The 21,140-nt window shown below is 34.3% G+C and overlaps 2 protein-coding genes across 2 annotated transcripts; one reads left to right on the top strand and one right to left on the bottom strand.

Moving 5' to 3' along the window:
• Positions 1–5,315: 5,315 nt before the first annotated feature.
• On the top strand, positions 5,316–9,489 carry LOC142608361 (uncharacterized). Its single transcript, XM_075780120.1, has 6 exons — positions 5,316–5,929; positions 6,061–6,240; positions 6,520–6,645; positions 6,900–7,088; positions 7,516–7,680; positions 9,031–9,489. Exons 1-6 carry the CDS (start codon positions 5,591–5,593, stop codon positions 9,286–9,288), a joined length of 1,257 nt encoding a protein of 418 aa, XP_075636235.1. The 5' UTR covers positions 5,316–5,590; the 3' UTR covers positions 9,289–9,489.
• A 311-nt stretch (positions 9,490–9,800) lies between these two features.
• Positions 9,801–14,002, bottom strand: LOC142606946 (uncharacterized). The gene is made up of 8 exons (XM_075778323.1): positions 13,346–14,002; positions 13,202–13,278; positions 12,923–13,091; positions 12,296–12,384; positions 12,026–12,190; positions 11,806–11,883; positions 11,279–11,382; positions 9,801–10,145 (listed from the first exon to the last, which is right to left on the bottom strand). The coding sequence occupies exons 1-8, from the start codon at positions 13,851–13,853 to the stop codon at positions 10,040–10,042; spliced, it is 1,296 nt and encodes a 431-aa protein (XP_075634438.1). The 5' UTR covers positions 13,854–14,002; the 3' UTR covers positions 9,801–10,039.
• Positions 14,003–21,140: the final 7,138 nt, after the last annotated feature.

The following is a 21,140-nucleotide window of genomic DNA, read 5'->3' as shown; positions in this document are numbered from 1 at the left end:
TTCTTTTTTTGAGAAGGTTCTTGGAAAGTCCCTAAGTGCCCAATTTCAAAAACTAAAAACATTTATACTTTCGTTTTTCCTTGTTATTTCTCACTAATTCAAAGAAATGATGAAGAAATGTTGAAAAGTCTTGCAACCTTTGGCCATTTTGAAAGAAAAAAGAATGCATGTTTTTCATTTATTTTTAATGTTATGTCATTTTAAACCAAAACATTAAAATTAGGAAGGAGGTAATATAAAATAGTGTAATCTTTTGCTAACTTTTGAGATTTTTGACCTAAGTTTTTCCTTTGTGGTATAAAAAGGAATGAGAGAGCCAACTTAGAATGATTGTCTTACCTCAAGGTATTATTTTGCTATCCTTTATATGAATGAAGCAAACAAGCGTGTGTGAGATCTCTTACATTTTTCATTCACTTAAAATCAAAGCCAAAACCAAAAAGCAAACATGTGTGATAAAAAAAGAATGAAGCAAACATGTGTCCACCTATTCAATTGGCAGACCACCTCCAGGGTTTCCTAAGAATCTAATTGTCTGATGTCCCTGCAAAGAGATTGATTCTAAAGGGTAAAGGCATGTGTATGTGTCTCTGTGCAAATACGGCCACCAACAAAATGTTTCAATCTACTATTGATTGCCGACCTTTTTCGTATATAGTTTACATCAAAATGATGAAGTTGCCACCGCCGTCAGAGCTACCCATGTTTCTTTGTCTAGGAAACAGGTGGCCACCACCACCAATTCACTCTCTACCTACCATTTTTCTAATTTCGTTTTCACAATTTTTTTTACATATAAAAAAGTCGTGTAAAACCACAATGTTGTTAAACCACTTTATTCTAAGTCAATATATGCATTACTACTCATGCATGTCGCATTAATCAATTTTCACGTTATACATCATTATTCTCTACCACACATATATTCAGATGCTTTTGAATCTCTTGTACTATTGTTTGCTTTTTTTAATAATAGTCGTCTATAACATTGAGAAGTCTATCTTGACATTTTTTTTAGGTAATGGAAGTCAATTATGACATGCTGTTGTGATTGAGCTTAGCCCCAAAGTCACTCGTAGAGGAATCAAACCTTGCTTTTTTTGCGTGCGTTTAGATCTTACTTTTTGGTTTAGTGAGAGCGGATAAAAGTACAATTATACATTCAAAAAAAAAATTAAAAGCTACTAAATTAACTAATAAACTATGTTTAACTCTTAAAAAAAGAAAAAGAAAAAAAGGTTAAAAACCAAACCCTTACGATAACTTTTACTTCAACAACATTAACTTATGCAGAAAGCAAACCTTGCTTCTTAATCAACATTATGAAGCTACCCTACCGTCTGCAAAGGATGTTGGTATCCAAAAGTTTAACCTTGAAGGTGATTCTCGTACCAAGCTTTAAATGAACAATCCCTTTCCCTCTTTTGTGGCTTCTCAATTATGCTTGTTTCTTGTCGGGATTTTCCACGGGTTGAATTCTCCCATGTTCATAGCTAAAGTAATAGACTAGCTCATTTATTATTAAAACATGCTTTAAATATTGATAATTATTCTACATGAATTGAAGAGAGTCTTTATTTCTTAGAGCAAACGCTCATCCTGGATGTAACCTCTATTTCAAATTACGAATAAAGTTTTCAGTCTTCCCATTAAAAAAAAAAACATTAGCTTTTGCTAGCATCTGGATCCTTAGGTGGTGGTATTATACTGGAGTTGAATCCCCCACTCTTACCTTTAAAAACGCCAAAAAAAAAAAAAACTAACACCAATTCTCTCTGTATAGTAGGGAAACTTTACTGATAAGGTTGGTGGTTGCAAAGAAGCTTTATAAAGTGTCATTGTACAGATAAAAAGGCCAACAAACAGTCAAACACTGGTAGGGGCAATCACACAAGTGACTTAATGGTCAATGCATCAAATATACTCTCAAAGGCATATGCGTATGCTTGGAAACTTTCGCCTTCGGAATACACAGTTACACACACATCGCAAGGCCTTGATATACATGCTTACATGGATCTCTCCACTTTGGGCATATTATGTCTCTCATCTATTCCCTAGTTAATTGCCCCTCAATAATAAAAAAATCCCTAGTTAATTAATGCATCAATCCCTCCAGATATACATGCTATGAGTGTGCTTGTCAACTTGATTATGCACATCAAGACTCCTTGCCGCTAATTTATTTTTAGTGTCTCAGCACTTTTGAACAATGTGCTCTCACTCACTTCCTGAACTCAATCATGCAACCCACCACACACCTACATGGCATTCGATCTTTATCTTGTCACTCCATATCTAATTTGTTCTCTATTTGATTTTACTTTCCTTCCAAGCTCAAGTTGCCTTAAACAATTAGTAATAGCCCAAATTATGTGGATATAAATAGAATTGGATTGTGAATATGTTGCGGAGGAATCTACTAGTATGAGTACTACATCAAATAAGTACTCAATCAATCTTGGCAATATAAGTGATTACAAGGAAGCACAATTATAATCAGTCCATTTAGGATATAGCAGACATACTTGGTGATTTCTTCAGTCATTGATAAATTGTACTAGAGCTAACTTAGTAATGTCATTTGACATAAGGGTACTGCTACGCAACACAAGTATTTATTAATTATTATAGAGTATAATGGAGTTAAGGCTAGCACTTTCTCTTCTTCTTTTTATTGCCTCTTTATCATTTTATTACTTAAACAACTAATGCAAAAAGAAAAAATAAGCCTAAAGAAAAAAGGTATTTTTTTTAGAAGAAATACCTCGAACTTTTATTAAAAACTTAGACATAATTGACAATGAAAACATCATGAAGTGTGGATAAACATCTTCCATCTACACTGATAAACCTTTAACGTATCTTACATGCAGGGGCGGAGTTATGAATTTTACTTTGGAGAGAGACGTCAAGGCAAAGCTATCATATTAGTTTTTATCAATTCTCTTTTAGGCCCACCCTACCACTAATATCACTTTTTTTTTTTTTTTACCTACGTCTAACAATTAGTCATATCAACATGTGAAATTTTTGTATCTATAAACTTTCTTTTATATAGCTTTTGTTAAGGAAGAACTTTAGTGAAGTGAAATTAAAGAGAATGTGAGAGTACCGAGTGATTAACAGTTTTTGGGTGACTGGAAGCTAAAACTATAAAATATTTTGGGAAAAGCTCAACTAAAAAAGCTAGTATGTAAAACTCATGGGTGGCTGATATGTTGAGAGGGAGATGGGGAAAAACTAATGGGCTAAAGATAAAAAAAAATATGTAAAAAACTAAGGGGCAAAAACAAGTTGGGGATGCCAAATCTTGTGTTGGGGTGGCCAGTTTATGAAAAGACTAAATTGGGATATTAGTTTTACCTACTTTACAGCGTTTTTTTTTTTTTTTTTTTTTAAGAAAAAATTGGTTTGGGGGGCCATCACCTGAATTGATACACGCAGCTCCACTCCGCATGTTTAACTAGGATATGAGTTACAGAGTTAGATATTAGATATTATTGAAAGCAATAGTAGAGAGCTTAGCAAAAACTAGGTAGAGACCAAAGAAGGCGAAAGACTTCTTCACTTTAAAGACCCTTGATTATAGTCTCTGAATCTCCATCAAGAATAATCAAAGAGAAGCCGAGTTCTTGAGCGAGTGAATGGCCTTCACCACTGCCAGAGCTTCAACGTCATCTATAAAGGGAGGAAGAATAACTTTCTTGGAAAGAGAAGCTAAAGCCCTCCCTTGACTGTCACAAACAATAACTCCCAGACCTGCCTCCCTGGACTCTCTGAACATTACTCCATCAAAATTAACTTTAACCAAGGGAGCTGTAGGAGGTAACCATCGAACCCTGGGAAGAAGGAATGTGTCAAATAAAATCTGCTAAAGCTTGAGTGGCCGAAGGGAGGACTTGTGAGATAGGATAGTCCTTCGAAAAGTTGTTCTGATATGGTTTCTACAGTGTCCAGACCAACATAGCAAATAGTTCTAGATTTTTTTCTTCCACTATTGACGTAGTGGAATAGATCACTAAACTTAGGAAACATTCTGGATTGTCAAAACAACCAATCTGGGGTTGAATTCCAAATAGGCGATAGAGTAAGGCAATTCCACAATGCATGCTTCACATCCTTAGAAGATTGTTTACAATGATCACACTTATCTTTGGTTAGAACTCTGTGTCTGCTTAAAATTCCATTTGACTCGGATAGCTTCCTTACACACTATCCAAATAAAATTCCTCACTTTATTAGCTACTGTGAGTCCCCAAATATCTTTCACACATCCTGATGTTGCATTTGAATTGCCTTGTACCCGATTTTTTATAGTATTCTCCTTAGCAAGGAAATTTTCTCCAGACTTAACTGAGTAAATTTATCCTCCACACTTGTATGGGATAGAGGAATGCTTGATATCAACTCAGCTTCAAGAGGTGCAAATAAACCATTGAGTAGATCAATATCCCAATCCTTGGACACCGGATTAATAAGAGCACTGACCTTAGTTTCTTCAAATCCAGCTGCCAGAGGTGACTTACATGTTTTTGAAGCATTGAATATCAACACAGCAATAAAGAATATTTGGTTGGTTTGAAGTGGGTTAGAATTCTCAAGATTTATTTAGGTTAATTAGGCCATGTAATTTTTAAAATCTTGCCTATTTATCGTTGAACAGGTATATTGGATTCTGTGATGTTATCGATAATTAAACAATTATATTTAGTAGTAGTACTATTTGAGTATATATATTTAAATTTAAATTGGATTTTGTGATGTTATCAATGACTAAACAAACACATTTAGTAGTACCACTCAAGTATAGTGAATCGGATTTAGTAGTACCACAAAATCTGATTCACAAAATCTGATTCACTTTTTCGATTTACTACAAAATCAGATTTAGTAGTAGGCAAAGTATAAAACTAGATGCAAAAAGAGCATATATCAGAACTTCTAATTCAGAAGTTTACCTAAACAAAGTGAAAGTAGTTGTACTAGTGAACCCAGGGCCATTACCAGTGACAAAGTTATTGTATTAATAATTAGGCTTTAGTATTGGGCTTTAACAAAGCAGCATAGCTAATACTAAAAATGTGTAAGAGAAAACCCGGCCTAGCGAAAAGAAAAACAGGCCATCAAAGCCCATATAGAAAAAATTGCACTAACTAGTAGTAAGAGCTAAGAGTAAAGGTATGGGCTAAGGAATAAGGATCAAACAGAAAAAAAAAAAATGTCAAGCACCGACTAGTCCCATACCAGACCAGATCAGACCAGACCAGACCATGTAGTACTTACATAAATAAAAAAAAGGGTAAAAACTAAAAAACAAATCCAGAATTCGGTACTAGGAACTAGGTAAAAGGATACATACATAGGAAAGAGTGCGTTGACGACGAAGGACAATAAATTTGAGCCAAAAAAACAACAACAACATCAGCAACAACAACAATAATACTAGAAACCCAGTTCAGATCTATCTGTGTTTGTCTGTATTAGTATTTGGGAGAAGAAAAGAAAAAAAAAAGGGAAATTTCCTTTTGAATGAATCCTCTCAAAATCAAATCATGTAACATTAAAAGATTTGATTTTGAGAGGTATAATGGCGTATAGAAGGAAGCAACAACAGCAACAGGGAACAACATCATCGTCATCTTTATCAAGACATCCCCCCATTTTTCTGGAAGACGAGGATGACATTGATGCTGTTGATGCTGAACCACAAAAACAACCACAACATCAAAGAATTCACAAGGCTCAGAGTCAGGCTCAATCTCCGGCATCTCTAGCGGCAAAGGCTATAAGAGCATCTTCGGCCCACCGTGACTCTTCCCTCTCCTCTGCTTATGGTTATGGCCACTCTTCTCCTCTCTCTCCTTCCTCTTCTTCCTCTTCTCGCTCTCCCAACCCCACCAGATCTTCTCCTCCAGTTTCCCTCCAGGTGCTTTTTCTCTTTTCTTTTGTTTACAACTCTGCTGATATAAATGCGTTTGTTTAGTTTGTGTTGGTGTGGGTGTTTTACTATTTGGGTTTTTTTATGTGCCAATTGTGTTGTGTTATTTGTAAATGTAGGATTCCAAGCCTTATGAGTATACATCAATGAAAAGTATGAATGAATCCAAACATGGGTTTTGGGGTGTTTTAGCTAGAAAAGCTAAAGCCATTCTTGATGAGGATACCGAACCCCAACATTTTGAATCGCCTGAAAGGAAAAGGTCTCCCATGTCTGCAGCTACACCCACAATGGGCAAGGTGAGCTTTTCAGTATTGTATTTGTATGTCCCCCCCCAAAAAAAAAAAAAAAAAATCTAGAAGGAAAATGGTCCAAAATGGTGAAAATTTTTTAGGATTATTCTTAACTGTAATCAGCTACTCAACTTAGGAAAGCTTATATTCCATGTTAGTTCATCATACTTTACAAATCACTATATATTGAAAATTGCAGTTTCCCAAAACTTTGTGGTTGGATCCCTGTATGTCTGCGGACTTGTAATGTGTGATGCTGTTTGTATTTGTGTGTCCTATTTGCAGTTTGAAAATTCAAATCACTCAGATGAGATACGTCAAAACACAGATGGTCCTGCACGACAGAAGGGGTTAGGTGCCATTGCATCTTCTCTTAATTATATTGGTGGCACCATTGGTAATGCCTTAGAGGTTAGTTCCATTCCTTAGGAGTAGTTGCAAATTTTCCTGCTATTTATGCCATTTTCTGAAGCATGAAGTATAATCTATGTTTGTTTGGTGATAATGAATATCTCTCTCTCTCTTTCTTTCTAGGCAAGCATTCACCATTATGCAAATTTCTCCACTTGTTCCACTAATACATCTATCTTTACATCTGTAAACTGCTCAGTAATCAGATTTTGTACCAATTCTATCATTTGAATTAATGCTGTTTCAATTTTCAGGAGGGTCTTACTATTGTGGAAAGTCGGACTGCAGACATCATTCAAGAAACTCGCAAGCATATGAAGAAAAAGCCTGGCGGTTCTGAGGCACAGAATCAGGTGCCAAACCGTAGTAATGCATGGCAACAACCACAGATGCAACCCCAGATGCAAACTGACCAAGGACTTCAACTGAAGGCATCTCGCGACGTAAGGTGGCAACCTTGTATCACTGGTTCATACAATAGAAATACTTGAATTTGTCAGTTGCTATAAATTTTGTGCAATTTTTTTCTTCTGGCCCTAGAAGCAGCTCCAGAGATTGGCTTTTTGTACGGACATGTTAACCTTGATTTATTCAATTGATATGCCACAAGTCCTATTTGTCTCACATTAGGTTTTCTGTATTTTGTGCCCCCTTCTGCATAGAGTAACCCGCACTTACAGTGCCCCCTAGATCTCATACGTAAGCTGTATGTTACTTTAAAGTGGGAAAGGAGAGAAGGAAAATAGATTAGAGGAGGGTTTTGGAACTTCGAAATTATTTCCAGGATAACAAGGGCATGCTAATTTTCTTGATGTTATAACATTGTATTTATACTGAGATTCTTAATTTTCTCTTTGGTTTTCATTACAGGTTGCTATGGCAATGGCTGCAAAAGCAAAGCTTCTTCTTCGGGAGTTGAAGACTGTCAAAGCAGATCTGGCTTTTGCAAAGGAGCGATGTGCTCAGCTGGAGGAAGAAAATAAAATTCTTCGGGAGAATCGTGAAAGGGGAAGCAACCCAGAAGATGATGATTTGGTATGCATTGTTTCCCCTTTATTCTAGGATTTTCTTTCCTTTTAGTTTTCCTTTTCCTTTTCCATTTCCATTTTTTAATTTATTGAGGCAATCTTGAAGATGGTGATCTGAAACTATTTTCTTCTCTTCTTATGTTTCTATTCTTTTGATAAATTATACACAACCACCCCCCATTTAAATTATATTTTTAAAGAACCACTTAATGTTTTAGATATTAAGAGGGTGTTTGAGAAAGTAGTTTAAGTTATGTTGTTTGGGTGTTTTTGATATACGTGTGGATAAAAAAGTGTGAAATGTTGTTTAAAATGTATGAAAATGTGTTTAAACAAGCTTGCCAAACACCCCCTAAAAGTTGCTATTCTCATACCAACAATTATCATCATCAGTCAAGTTCTCTATTAGTGCTCTAAACCCAAAATTCTCAACAAAATAAGATCACATGTCATCATTTAATGACTTCTTGGTATAAGATTAACTAAAAAACTTATGCATACCTTGAAATTCATATTATAATCAGGCAATAAATTTTAATTTCCAAATCTCTAGGCAGTGTTTTCCAAAGCAAATAATAGATGAGGCGAATGCATGCAACTACCCTCTTTCCATTTTTTTTTAATAAAAGCGAAATATCACTACCATTTTATGTACTTAAAGCTGTACCGTTCCCTTTATAGTTTAAAGCAGTGCTTTATGTATTAACATTTTTCTAACCATAATTGTTGATGGAGTCATTGAAACCTGTTTGCTGGGTAAAATAATAATAGAAAGAAGAAAGGCAGCAGTTGATTTAAATATTAGCAATGGCTTATAAATGTACACCTCAGTATAATTTGATTTCATTGAGAGATGAACCAGTGGCTATTTCCCATTTTGCAAGCAAGATTCTAGGATTAGCCCCCCTTTTTTTTTGGATAACATATTTACATAGGCAGCTTTCTTGATTGCCTCCACATAGGGCAAATTTGGTTAAATCTTTTTGTGGTACATCACCATTTTATTTGGGGTAAATGTGGTACATAACTTTGAAACCCTGTAACTTGATTGTTAACCTTTTTTTTCCTAAGATAAAGGTTCCATTAAACTAAAAGGAAGCCAAATCCATATTCCATGCACCCAAAACAGAGTGAGGCAAGGAAGAAATATTACAACAGAAACTTGGGTTGTGGCATGAGCAACTGAATTTAACTCCCTTTTAACTCAATTGTTAACCTAATTGCTCATAGAACTCATGTTTACATTTGCAATCCATTTTTAGTTGTTATTTCTATTAGTAGGCAACATTCTGTTGAAGCATTTTGTTATTGGTGCATCAAATAATTCTGAATTCTGATGCCTATATTTCTATTCCAGATACGGCTTCAACTTGAAACACTTCTGGCAGAGAAGGCCAGATTGGCCCATGAAAACTCAGTCTATGCACGTGAGAATTGCTTCCTAAGGGAGGTTGTTGAGTACCACCAGCTCACTATGCAGGATGTTGTATACTTGGATGAGGGCACTGAACAGGTCACTGAAGTTTACCCCATCTTGGGAACCTCAGGGTCAAATCTCAACTCTATTTCCTCAGCACCGACTCCACAACCGCCTCCTGGAGCTGTTCGCAAGTGACGGAAGACCACACTGAGCTGAGGGGGGTCATCTTCCCAAATGCCACATAAACAAGCTTGTACAACTCCATTAGGATTGCAAAAGATATTATAAATGCTTATCTTTAATTGGGAACGTCTTGTATTCCATGTTTCAACAAAGGTTTGAAATGTAACAATATGATTTTCTTGTTTTTATATATTATTATGATTATTATTATTAGTCTTGCTCATTGCCTGGCTGAAAAGAAGTAATTTTATTCCTTTTATTATTAGCTTTTAGGCTTTGTCACGTATGAACTATGATAGTCACTTCAGTGGTTCTTTGTGAAAGCTTATCCTGTGCTTTCTTTCAAATTGGATTGTGGATTCTTGGGACTGTTCCAATCAGCGGGAGTTTGTGCACAATTTCCAGAGTTAAAGATCAGATATAAATAGAATCTGCATATTCAAGTATAGTGAATGAATGATGAATGTTTTGCCTGGAGACAGAGAGACGTTTTACTTATACACATATCTAAAGACAATAATATATGAACAAGAATGTTTCTGTGGTTAACATATATTAATTGGCTTGGGGATTATATCCCCCTCATAGATACAACTTATGAACGAATGCTGCCACCTTTAGTACCTCTCCTCAACTAACAGCAGTGGTGGAAAGAATGGAATTATAAGTTACTGTAGCGCATCAAGAATATAATATATATGGCAATGATCTTTCATTTCCAAGGCAATTCTTTACTTCTTTTATCTTCTTTAGCAAGTAGATCTTAAAATAACTGGACAGACAAACTAGTTGATCCATCACTGTAAGATTTGATATCTGCTGCTTTAACCAAGACCCTGCACAATGGGCATGTCCTTTCTCGCTCAAACCTGAAGACATGGTAAAATAAACTCCCTGTAAGAACCCAAGCAAAAACAAACATGTATAATCAATCTGTATGAAGTTTGGTACCCAACAGCACAAGCAAGCAACAAACATGCATACATAAATTCTTTTCAAGTAGACAGCATTTTTTTTTTCCATGGTACTTTACAGTGATGTGATTGGAACTGTAGCTTCACTATTGGATAGTAAACCAATTAATATCAAGCAGTTTGTTGAACACCACTGCTAAGACATGAGGGAGTATAGCAGATGGAATACAAGTAAACGACTGAGGCTCCAAGTCTACAACGCACGCACAAATAGAATAACAGAAATTAACAAGAGAATTCAAGGCTAAACTTATCAGCATTGAAGGCTACATGTAACTTTAAGATGTTGACAGCAAATTAGATAAAACATCACCATAAGATTGATGTGCAATAAGAATATGTCATTCAGCCCAAAAATGATGTTGATAAGTCATCCAAAATCAAATTACTCTAATGATAGTTAAAGAAAATAGATTTTGCATAGCCAGAGACCAAAATGATATGCAGGTTTCGGAACCTTGATCTTTAATAGTAAAATATAAGGATTTTTGGACAAATTTTCACTAAACTATAAAAGAAACCATTGCATAGAAACCAGGACTCAAATCCTCCAAATATAAGACATTAAACATATAGCCTATTGAGAACAAGACAAATGTAAAAGGTTTTAGACACTGAATTTCTTATTATTGAAGGTTCTATAAAACCACAAATCAGTTATTTCTGGTTCAAAAAATTGATCCAGTATTTAATCAAGTATATTGTGTACAACAAAGTGAAACAACTCAAGCAGATACAGAAATTAAAATAAAAAAAAAAAAAAAAATTTAACTCCCCCCTCCCCCTCCCCCTCTTCAAAAAGCAATCCACCCAAGTAGAATTAATAAACAATAACATTCACATTATATGACTGTGCCTTTATCCTATATATATTCATGACTAGTGCTGTGGCTAAGATACTAAATTCAATCAAGGGATAAATTATCAGATTAACATCTAAACGCATAGAACAGCAATATGGTAAGAAGTATGGATTAAAAAAACTATATTCCTAATTTGTATAGAGAGACTGGAGTTAAAAATATGACCATTCTGATACACATTCTTCGCAGAATATGTGTTTACAGCGAAGCATAATTGGAGCATGCATCTTTTCCTGGCAGATAGCACAGAGATTCCCTGCTGCATTGACCTACAGTTAAATTAACGACAACTTAGAACGTGTCAATACCTCTTATGAAACAAATGAAAGAAGTATAAGAAAATCATTGCACCAGGCACCGTCCATGCTGGTTATCTTATGAGTTGAAGTAAATGAGAGAGAGAATTATATCCACTAAAGTCTCTGTCTAAGAACAAGAACAAGAAGGATATTGTCTGTTTGCAATTTAAAGGAGATAATCACAGCCCCCCCCCCCCCCCCCCCTCTTTGCCGTTTTAAAAACTAAGGATTGAACTAAAATGAATACTCCATAGTTGCAATGATCCCTTAAAATTATTGCTCCAATATAAAGGAAATAACATATTTGGAAGATTACCATATGTTTACCTTTTATTAATAATTATCTCTTCTCAATTGTGTTATTTATTGAGAAATGCAGATAGACCAACTGACCTGTTCTGCCGTGGCATATGAGCCGTAATGCATCTCCTTACTCCTTAAGGCCTTCAATGCAGCAATGAAGGGGTGGACCTTGAATTCCATATCATTAAGTAATAATATAAGATAATACTATCAAAATTCAGTGGCCTTTTGAGGAGTTCTTATAAGAAGAGCAGAAGAAAGCATGAGAGAGTTCATATAGATGGGATTACGTATTTGAAGAAAATCATACCTTCTCTATAATTGATTTAAACTTGAGGGTTAAATACAACCCTGTTGTTAAGGAAGAAACAATGCTTCCATATCCTTTATTTAAAAAGAAGCGATACCAAACAGGTGTAGGCAACAAGGCACGGTACAGCAGCAAGGTATACTCAACAAGAGTTAGCATTTGACCCTGGATAAACAGAGGCCTTCAACAGTCATTGGAATTTAACACATCAAAAGAAGAAAATTGAGAAGTAGTTCATGGAGAGCACTGACTAAATGTAACATAAGTAACCTGTTTACGGTAGTCATGGCCTCTGCAATTCTTGTAATATATCAAAAGCATACATTTGAGGGCCATTGCTGCCTGCCGCACCATAATGTCTGAAAAGACAACCATTATTGAGACCTCAGTAATATATGGCATTCAGTTGAATGGATGCGCAAAATGTCTACAAGTAGAGGTATATTTGTTTGCCATTCTTGAAGAAAGTATCAATTAATATTACATAAGCTAATTTTCAAGAGAAGGTCTATTCAAACCCAGCTAGATCACACACTGATACACATAACATAACAAGCATACCAAGGTCTATCATTATATGGGTATAGGATTTATGTCCACCATTCAAGGAAGAAAAACAGCTAGAAACAAACAGAACATGATATGGGACCATTTTTTTTAATCTCAATTCAATATCGTGATAGCAGAAAAGGTTAAATGTACCATTAGTATATATTTTCATCTAATTTCCTGGTTTATTACAAGGGAGCACGGAATTATAAGAAACGAATAACCAAGTCATAAGTTTATAGAAATCTTCATAGATATAGTTAGCTAAGTGATTCAAAGGCAAATTTAAGATTTGCTAGTCAAAAAGCAATAAAAAAAGTGATCCGCTGAATTACATACGATACATACCATTCATGGTGATGATAAATATAGCGTGCAAAAAGGGAGGTACTGCTTTTGGGGGAAGAAAGACCAAGGCGTATAGGAGATCAGTATCTCGATGCCACAAATAAATCAAAACGACTTGAAGCATAAATACCAGAGCGATGCTGACAAGCACAGAGGTTTTCCTCTCCTCCTGTGAAAGTGGAACCATCAAATCAAAAACTTCAAACCAAGGAAAATTAAAAAATTAAAAATTAAAAAAGGAACAACTGAGTAATAAACTGAATGCATATAACAGAGAACCTTAAGAGCAGTCTGCTTTTTAAGAATATCATTGGATTTGAACATGACAGCAGCGATCGAAATAACAACAGCAAAACCTGAAGTTGTTGCACAACATTAGATCATAATGGTCATTTGAAAGAGGAGTGAGACATTAATAAATACCTTTGACATGCTGACGAATGAAGACGATAAAAAGAAGCAAAGAATAAGGGAGGATCTCCTCAACCCATTTGGCCAAATGCTGAATATCATATCTGCTACTGCTACCACTGCTACTGCTTCTTCTTCTTCCAGAATTAGTAAGATCGTCCGGGGACCCATTTCCGGCATCTGATGCAGATTGTTCAGGTTCTGAATGAGCCATGAAACCCTCTGCCTCTGACTCTGTTGCACCAACAATTCTGATAGAGAGCTCTTCCTCCTCCTCATCCTCCTCGATTTGATCAGCTGTTTCCTGAGAATCAGACATGATAACTGATCTTCTGCCTCCTAGTAAACCAGAATTTTCAAACAAGGATGTTAATGGACTCTGTACGAAATTCAAAACCGCCACTCGAAACCCGAATCTTCGAAGTCCATTGCCACTACTGTCACTACTACTACTACTACTACTATTCCCAGAAGGAGAAGAAGAAGAACTGTTGGCAGTGGCAGTCACGGGTGTCTCCATTCAAGATCAAATCTTTATCTCTCTAAGCTCTGGTTTAAACAAATCTAGTCGACTAATTTGATGGGTGATGATGCTTTATGATTTTCATGAAATGTGATTGTGAAGTGTATTCACAGTCACTCTGTATTCAGTGCACCGATTGAAAACGAAAGAACCCTTTTTGTGCTTTCTCAATGACGTATCTTGGCCGACCCATTAATGCCTCTTGCAGAGTCTCTTTCTGTGTGCGTGTCTCTCTCTAGCTCACTGCTTGCAGCTAATACGCGTATTACTCAATAATTTCATACCAAGAAAAAAGGAACTAATGATAGATCCATTTGCTCCTAATCAAGTAATAATAATTGAAAACTATGGTAATACTGTATAGAAAAAACTTGGACAAAGAAACCTGCAATGGGGTACTTTAATTACGGTAGATGAGTGATGATACTATAGAATCAAAAAGATATTTGATATAACAAAAAAAAAAGGTGAAAAACAGATAGTGAGGCAGAGTGGTCCAAAATCAATGAAGACAGCTAAGAGTATTTCATTATTTCTATTTAAAATATGGACCATCCTAGATAACTTGATATGTATAAGAATTTTTAAAATTTAAACACCCACCTATCTTTGAGATCAGATGAGATCCTTTACCATTTTTTAAAAAGCTGCTTGTTTTAGAAGAAAATTTTCCCACCGTACATGTAAATTGGCGGGAGTACTTATTTTTAACAGTTTGTTCCCTGAGAAATCTGCTTATCCTTTCTTTTAAATAAAAACAGATAACGGTAAATAAATGGATAAAAACACAAGTTCAAACTTCAAACACAAACTCTCATCCGAAAAAATAGCTCAAACACAATTTCCTTATTCTTTTTTCTTTTATTTTTTTATTTTTTTTGGTGAACGAAACACAATCAAATCAATATGACACGTATTCATTAAAATATATATATATATCGGCACCCATTTTATTAGGCTCCATTTCTTTTCATTTAAGACTTTTTTTATTTTTTTATTTTGTGAAATGCTATAAGCCTATTATGACAAGATTCACGATATTATCAAAACACGTTCACAATAAATCATAAATGGTAAATTATTATTAATATAATTTAAACTTATTATTAAAATTACTTTTATTGTCCACCAATAACAACTTGTAAGACCGTAACAACCTATTACTTATAATTTGTTGTATAAGTGTTGAGAAAAAATGTTACTAACATAATATTTCTCTCTTTTCTAAATCTTTTATTAGAATAAAAAATAAAAACAACCCTTTTTCATTTAAGACCGAGAGCTATGATTAGGGATGGCAATTTTTCCTCGCCCCGCTTGACCCGCCCCTCCCCGCTTCGCCCCGTGCGGGTTTTCCCCGCCCCGCAAAGGTGATGGGGCGGGGATGGGGTGAGATTTTAGACCCGCATCATGGGGCGGGGTGGGGATGGGTTTACACTTTTTAGACCCGCCCCACCCTGCGTTAATAAGGATTAAGTTATAATTTTTTCATACTCTAAAATCCTACTATTTAAACAAAAATATCATCAACTTATTTTATTCTACCTAACGTGGTTCTACTTTTCTTTTCTCTCAAGCAAAGTTGGAAATAAGGTACCGATTTTAACTCTTTTTTTTTTCTTTTCATTCATGATTCAAATGTCTTTCTCAACTTACTGTTCATCATTAACATAATATGAGATTTTTGTGTCATAATATGAGATTTTTGTTGTGACATTGTCTTGTTAAACATTTAGATAATATTATTTAGTTTTTGCTAAAAATTAGTTTGATTTAATAGGATAAAATTATTTATAATTTCAAGTATATTTTTAATATTGAAGCATGTCATTTTATTTGAAAAAATGGTAATAGTTATAGGGAAAATTAACAAGAAATAAAGTTTTACAATGTAGGACGGGGCTTCGAGGGTCTTCGCGGGGCCTTAAGGGGCGGAGATGGGGTAAGAAATTTTTCCCGTCATGCGGGGCGGGGCGGGGATGGGGCAAGAAAAATCTATACGGGGCGGGGGCGAAGATCTCATCCTTCGGCCCCGCCTCGCCCCGCCCCATTGCCATCCCTAGCTATGATTGTCAACCCAAAAAAAAAAAAAAAACTAGGGCCACCATCATTATAGTGCGAAATGGCTAAAATGTCACTCAAAATGCTGCTACTGTTTTTTTTTTCAGGTACCACATAACAACTAACTGAAGCTTACCCAAAAATAGAAAAATAAAAACGTAAATTGTAATAATCACATGAAAACAATGTCGCATTTATTTTTTTCAATTCTCGTTGGCATTGCTTAGGTATGAGGTAATGAGGTTTAAAAATCACTTGCCGACAAAATTATCCATTATATAAATCAGAATGGAGAAATGTACCATCGCTCCTAAGTTGAGCAATCATTGATCAATATCAAATGGAAGATCTTGACCAAGAAGCTGTTCAACCACAAAGCCTTTCTTTTGCTATAATTGTATCAGTATGTATGAGTATGACTACTATATTATCGATTATAAAATTTTAAAAAAAAAAGAAAAAAAAAAGACTACAATATTGTAAAAAAAAAAGACTACAATATGATCATACTACTCGTAAAAATGAAAAAGACAGATTTAAATGACAGATTATTATAGCTCATAAGTCATAATGATATTCTACCATTCTTTTTTTTTTTTTTTTGTGTGTAATTGAGATAGTCTTCCATTAGAACTATAGTGACAGTAATCACTTCATTTCCTCAGAGACTGTATAAGCATGAATAGTTAAAGAGTTATCTCATAATGGACCCGCCAATCAGATAACCAACTTATTGGAGCATTGATTGACTTGTTCATATTATTTGTCTAGCAAGATTTCTCAAGGTGCAAAGTGCAAACAGTGAAAATAAAATAGTCTTTTCTTAAGCAAAGTTTGGCATAGAAGGGTGCGACTTGTATACAGTGGAAGTTTCCACTGGACACGTTGGATTGCAGACACGTGTCCACTAGAAACTTCCACTGTACACAAGCCCTTCCCGGCGTAGAATTGTGCAGTGTTTATTAGATGTCTATTAATCCTATGGGCTATCGCCTAAGTGGCGGCTCTATAAGAATATTTTTAGGTGGTCATTAAGAGCATTTATGTTAGTCTATATAAAATGACGTAAGGGCAAATTTTGCACAACTAACTACAAAAATCATCAACTTTAACTTAAAGGGCACATTTTGCACAACTAACTACAAAAATCATCAATTTAACTTATGTAATATTATGCAAAATACATGTATAGTTATAGTAATCGTGTAAATATACACAAATATTGTTCATATACAAATTTAGTTTTTAATACTTTAAGGCGGCGTTTGGTATGAGAGAATCCACATTACTCCTTACATCCAGATTCTTGGGAAGGTGATGCATTGCAATCTAAATGCTTAAGAATGTAATTATTCCTATGTTTGGTTTAATTGAGAATCTAATTAGCTTCCTAGGAATGTGAGATTATAATGTTTGATTTATTTTCATGAATCTTAACTGAATTATTTATTTTCTCATTCTATCCTTAGATTTGTAAATCTGAAATAAGTCTTATTATAATATATATATATATATATATATATCTAAATAAATAATGAAAAACAAAATAAAATTTATAAATTATGACAAATTCATTAAAACTATAGTCTAATATTTCAAAATGACAAATACAATACAAAAATAATTATTTAAATTCTGAAATGTTTTATTCTTAATACTAATTTTTAAAAGAGCTTAATTCATAACAAAACAACCTGACAACGTTTCCTATAAATAAAAAAAACCTGACAACGTTTATGTATATAAGACCATAAAAATAGCAATAAAAATAGTTCATCAACAGTGAAACAAATGCAATCTATTACATATATAATGTATTCACCCCTGCATTTGTGAGCACTTGAATAACATAGTTATACCTAATGTCCCCAAGCAATGAGTAAAAATAATCACATTTACATGTGTAGCCATAAGCAATTCTCCAGCTTTGATTCTTTCCAATATAAAAAGTCTTTCGATTTTCAATAGCTCATTGAATACTTTCATTCTTCTCTCAGCTTCCTCTGACTCAATCTTGAAGCAAGATGCAATGGTGGCCATATGTCCATTATTTTCCTCAAAAAAAAAAAGAAAAAAGAAAAAAGAAAAAAAGCAACTAGTGGTCAAATATAGCACCAAAGCCACCTTTGGCATAAATCCTAAGACATTCCAATGTGTTTCAAACTCCAAAAACACGCATACAAATATGATGGGTTGTTAAAAAAAATCTACACATTTTGTATCATTATATGAATCTAGAAATCACCACTGTAATGTATGAAAAGCACCACTGTAATGTATGAATCTAGAAACAAAGCCATTAATCTAAAAACAAAAAACTAGATGAAGCCACCAATCCAGATCTATATTTCTAGCAACTAAACAAAACCAAGATCTGAGATATAAATAAATACATTAACAAATTTCCACGAAGATAGTTCTATTAATAATTTGTTGAGCAACACACACATAACAATAAAAGTGAATACCTAGCAACAATGGAGGGTCCCCTTCAAATTTATTTTTTTCACCCATGAAACCTAAATAGAGTTTTGTTAATGAATATATCAACAGAGTTGTCTATCCTGTTTATGTTATTTTGACGGTAATAGAAAATATTGTTTTGGCGGGAAGAGATAAAGACAAAGGAAAATATATTGATAATTTGTTTTATATTTTATCTCAATTGCATAAATGATAAGGAAAAATGGTTAAAATTGTCATTTTATAAAAAATACAATTTCCTTTAAAATTGAGAATCTGGATGTCCACCTATTTTAAAGGGAATTCACATTTCTACTGAAAAGAGATTAAAGGGGGAATCCAAATTCCCCTCGCATTTGATTCCCTAATGTGATTTTGCAACCAAATATGAGAATCTTTAAACATTCCTAAAAATCCTAAAACATTATCCCATTCCAAACACCCATAATTCTTTACTTATATATAGAGAAAGATGATTTAAGAGAGTAGTAAAAAATTGATAAAGAAATACTAATACTTTAATAAAATGGTAGTGTAAAATAGATAATTCGATGTAGATTTTGTTTGAAAAGTGGTTATGTAAAGTAGAAAATTTAGGTTTCTATGCTAAAATAGATTTGAAAAAAAAAATCTACTCTAGGAATTTTTGTTGTTACTCAACTTATTGATTTTTGTAACTATGTTTACCCTTATTGGTCTTTGTAACTACATTTTAGGGCGTTCAATTTTTATTTATAGTAGAAAAAGTATATATTTCAAATTATATATAATATTATATTTTTTTTCAAGGTCAAGGCCTTCATTTGAACACCCTAAAAATAACATGGAGCCACACCTCTATGGCTTACACAATAAGAAATGTTTTTGTGTCTTATTATTTAGAAATGAATTACTCTTATGTGCTTATTATTTATTTATTTTTAATTTTTGAGAAGAAGACTAGAAAATATCATTGATAAAACTCAGCCATAGTCAGTTAGAAGTACATCATTGAGATGTGGAGAAATGATGTAAGACACAATTTACTATTTAGTTATTGTAATTTATTAATTTTGGTATTTGATTTATAATTTCGTTATTTTAGGTTTAGGGTTATTTTCCTTGTTTTTATATGTTTTAAATCATTTTTAGGTCAAATTTGGTTCCTATTATAGTTAGGTATTAATTAGGGCTTATTTTAGAATATATTTTCTTGTCTGTCAAGTTTTATAGAGCCCTTAAATAGTCCTCCAAGTTTGTAAACGTTTACCAGTGCAGTGGTCACTCCACAAGTATAAGTGCTTGCGGGGTGTGGGGGGCAAGAGCTGGGGTTTAAGTCTCCAGGAGAGAGCTTCATACACATATATATTTAGGTTAGACTAAAGTAAAATTGCTATCTTATATAAAAAAAAATCTATAAATGTTTTTTGGTATTATTGATTTTAATAAAAATTCAGACTTTTGTCTATTATTTCTTTGGTGAATTCCATAACCCTTTCTCCTTGTGGATTCAAGGAACCCTCGTGAATTCAAAGTTATTTTCAAAAGCAAATGTGTTTTATTTCTTGTTTTCTAGAAGTAAATGTGTTCTACTTCTTGATACTTTTGCATCTCACATTAGTTGGTATCAGAGTCTTGACTTTATTTTGGTCTGGTGACTGATGTATGAAACGGTAGCAATTCCAATGACAGAAAACCTAGCAAGTATTACGTGACATAAAACTAGTACTTACAAATATCTTTGCTAGGATGTTGTTGTTAGAGCATGGAAACAATAGGCATAACTGTTGCGGAGACATGACTCATGGATAGGAATGGCAACGGGTCGGGTTCGGGCCGGGTTTTTGCATACCCGGACCCGACCCGCGGGCCAAGACCCGGAACCCAGACCCGGCCCGATTATTAATCGGGTTTTTTTCTCGGGGCCCATACCCGCCCCGCCGGGCCCCACGGGCCCCGCGGGCCCCGTTTATCTTCTTGGGCCCAAATCTAGCCTAACAAAAAATTTTTTTTTTTGAAGCCCATTAATTTTCTTCCCTAGATTCAAGCTTATTCAAGCCATTTAACATGGCCCAAATGCCAAAATTTGGCATTTAGGCCACATTATAGGGCAACCAAATCAAACCAAATTATAAGTTAATCATAAATCAATAAATCACAACTAAGATTTTAAATCAACAAATCACTTAAAAAGTTACAAAATAAATCTCACAAGTCTAGGAAATTACAAAATGTCTTATCCTCCAACTAACAAATGAAAAAGACTAAGAAATTCTTACAAAATGTCTTATCCTCCATAACCGGGTTTTTATCCGGGGCGGGTTTCGGGTCGGGTTTCGGATTTTTTTATAAAACCCGGACCCGACCCGAACCCGCTTCGGGTTTTTTTTTAAAAACCCATACCCGACCCTATTCTTTATCGGGCCGGGTAAAATCCGGCCCATTAGGGTCGGGCCGGGCCGGGTATCCGCGGGCCGGATCTAAATTGCCATCCCTACTCATGGACAACCTATTAGTAAGCAAATTTCTTATAGATCTTATAAAAGAATTGCAAGTTTTAATGGTTACTTTTTATAAAGAAGATTTTCTTGATTGGTTACTTGATCTAGATGATTTATTTGACTTTGAGAATATTTATTATGAGAGAAAAGTTAAACTTGCTTTGTATAAACTTAGTGAGTATTGATAATAGCTTAAAAGTACAATATTATCTTAGTTTTGGTAAGCATTATCACATCTATTTTGTGTTTATTTTCACACTTACACGCAAAAATGAGAGTT

Source organism: Castanea sativa, chromosome 8 (genome assembly GCF_040712315.1).
Source record: "Castanea sativa cultivar Marrone di Chiusa Pesio chromosome 8, ASM4071231v1".
NCBI classification, from domain to species: domain Eukaryota; kingdom Viridiplantae; phylum Streptophyta; class Magnoliopsida; order Fagales; family Fagaceae; genus Castanea; species Castanea sativa.
Note: the sequence above shows the minus strand (reverse complement) of the source record. Positions and strands in the feature narration are given on the sequence as shown.

What these genes read in the sequence shown, in the direction of transcription:
- LOC142608361 (XM_075780120.1), top strand. Translation starts at nt 5,591, where the DNA reads ATGGCGTATAGAAGGAAGCAACAACAGCAACAGGGAACAACATCATCG. An exon ending in CTACACCCACAATGGGCAAG is followed by an intron (nt 6,241 to 6,519) that starts GTGAGCTTTTCA and finishes TCCTATTTGCAG; the next exon opens with TTTGAAAATTCAAATCACTC. An exon ending in AACTGAAGGCATCTCGCGAC is followed by an intron (nt 7,089 to 7,515) that starts GTAAGGTGGCAA and finishes TTTTCATTACAG; the next exon opens with GTTGCTATGGCAATGGCTGC.
- LOC142606946 (XM_075778323.1), bottom strand. Translation starts at nt 13,853, where the DNA reads ATGGAGACACCCGTGACTGCCACTGCCAACAGTTCTTCTTCTTCTCCT. An exon ending in AAAAGCAGACTGCTCTTAAG is followed by an intron (nt 13,092 to 13,201) that starts GTTCTCTGTTAT and finishes CCACTTTCACAG; the next exon opens with GAGGAGAGGAAAACCTCTGT. An exon ending in TTAAATCAATTATAGAGAAG is followed by an intron (nt 11,884 to 12,025) that starts GTATGATTTTCT and finishes ATGGAATTCAAG; the next exon opens with GTCCACCCCTTCATTGCTGC.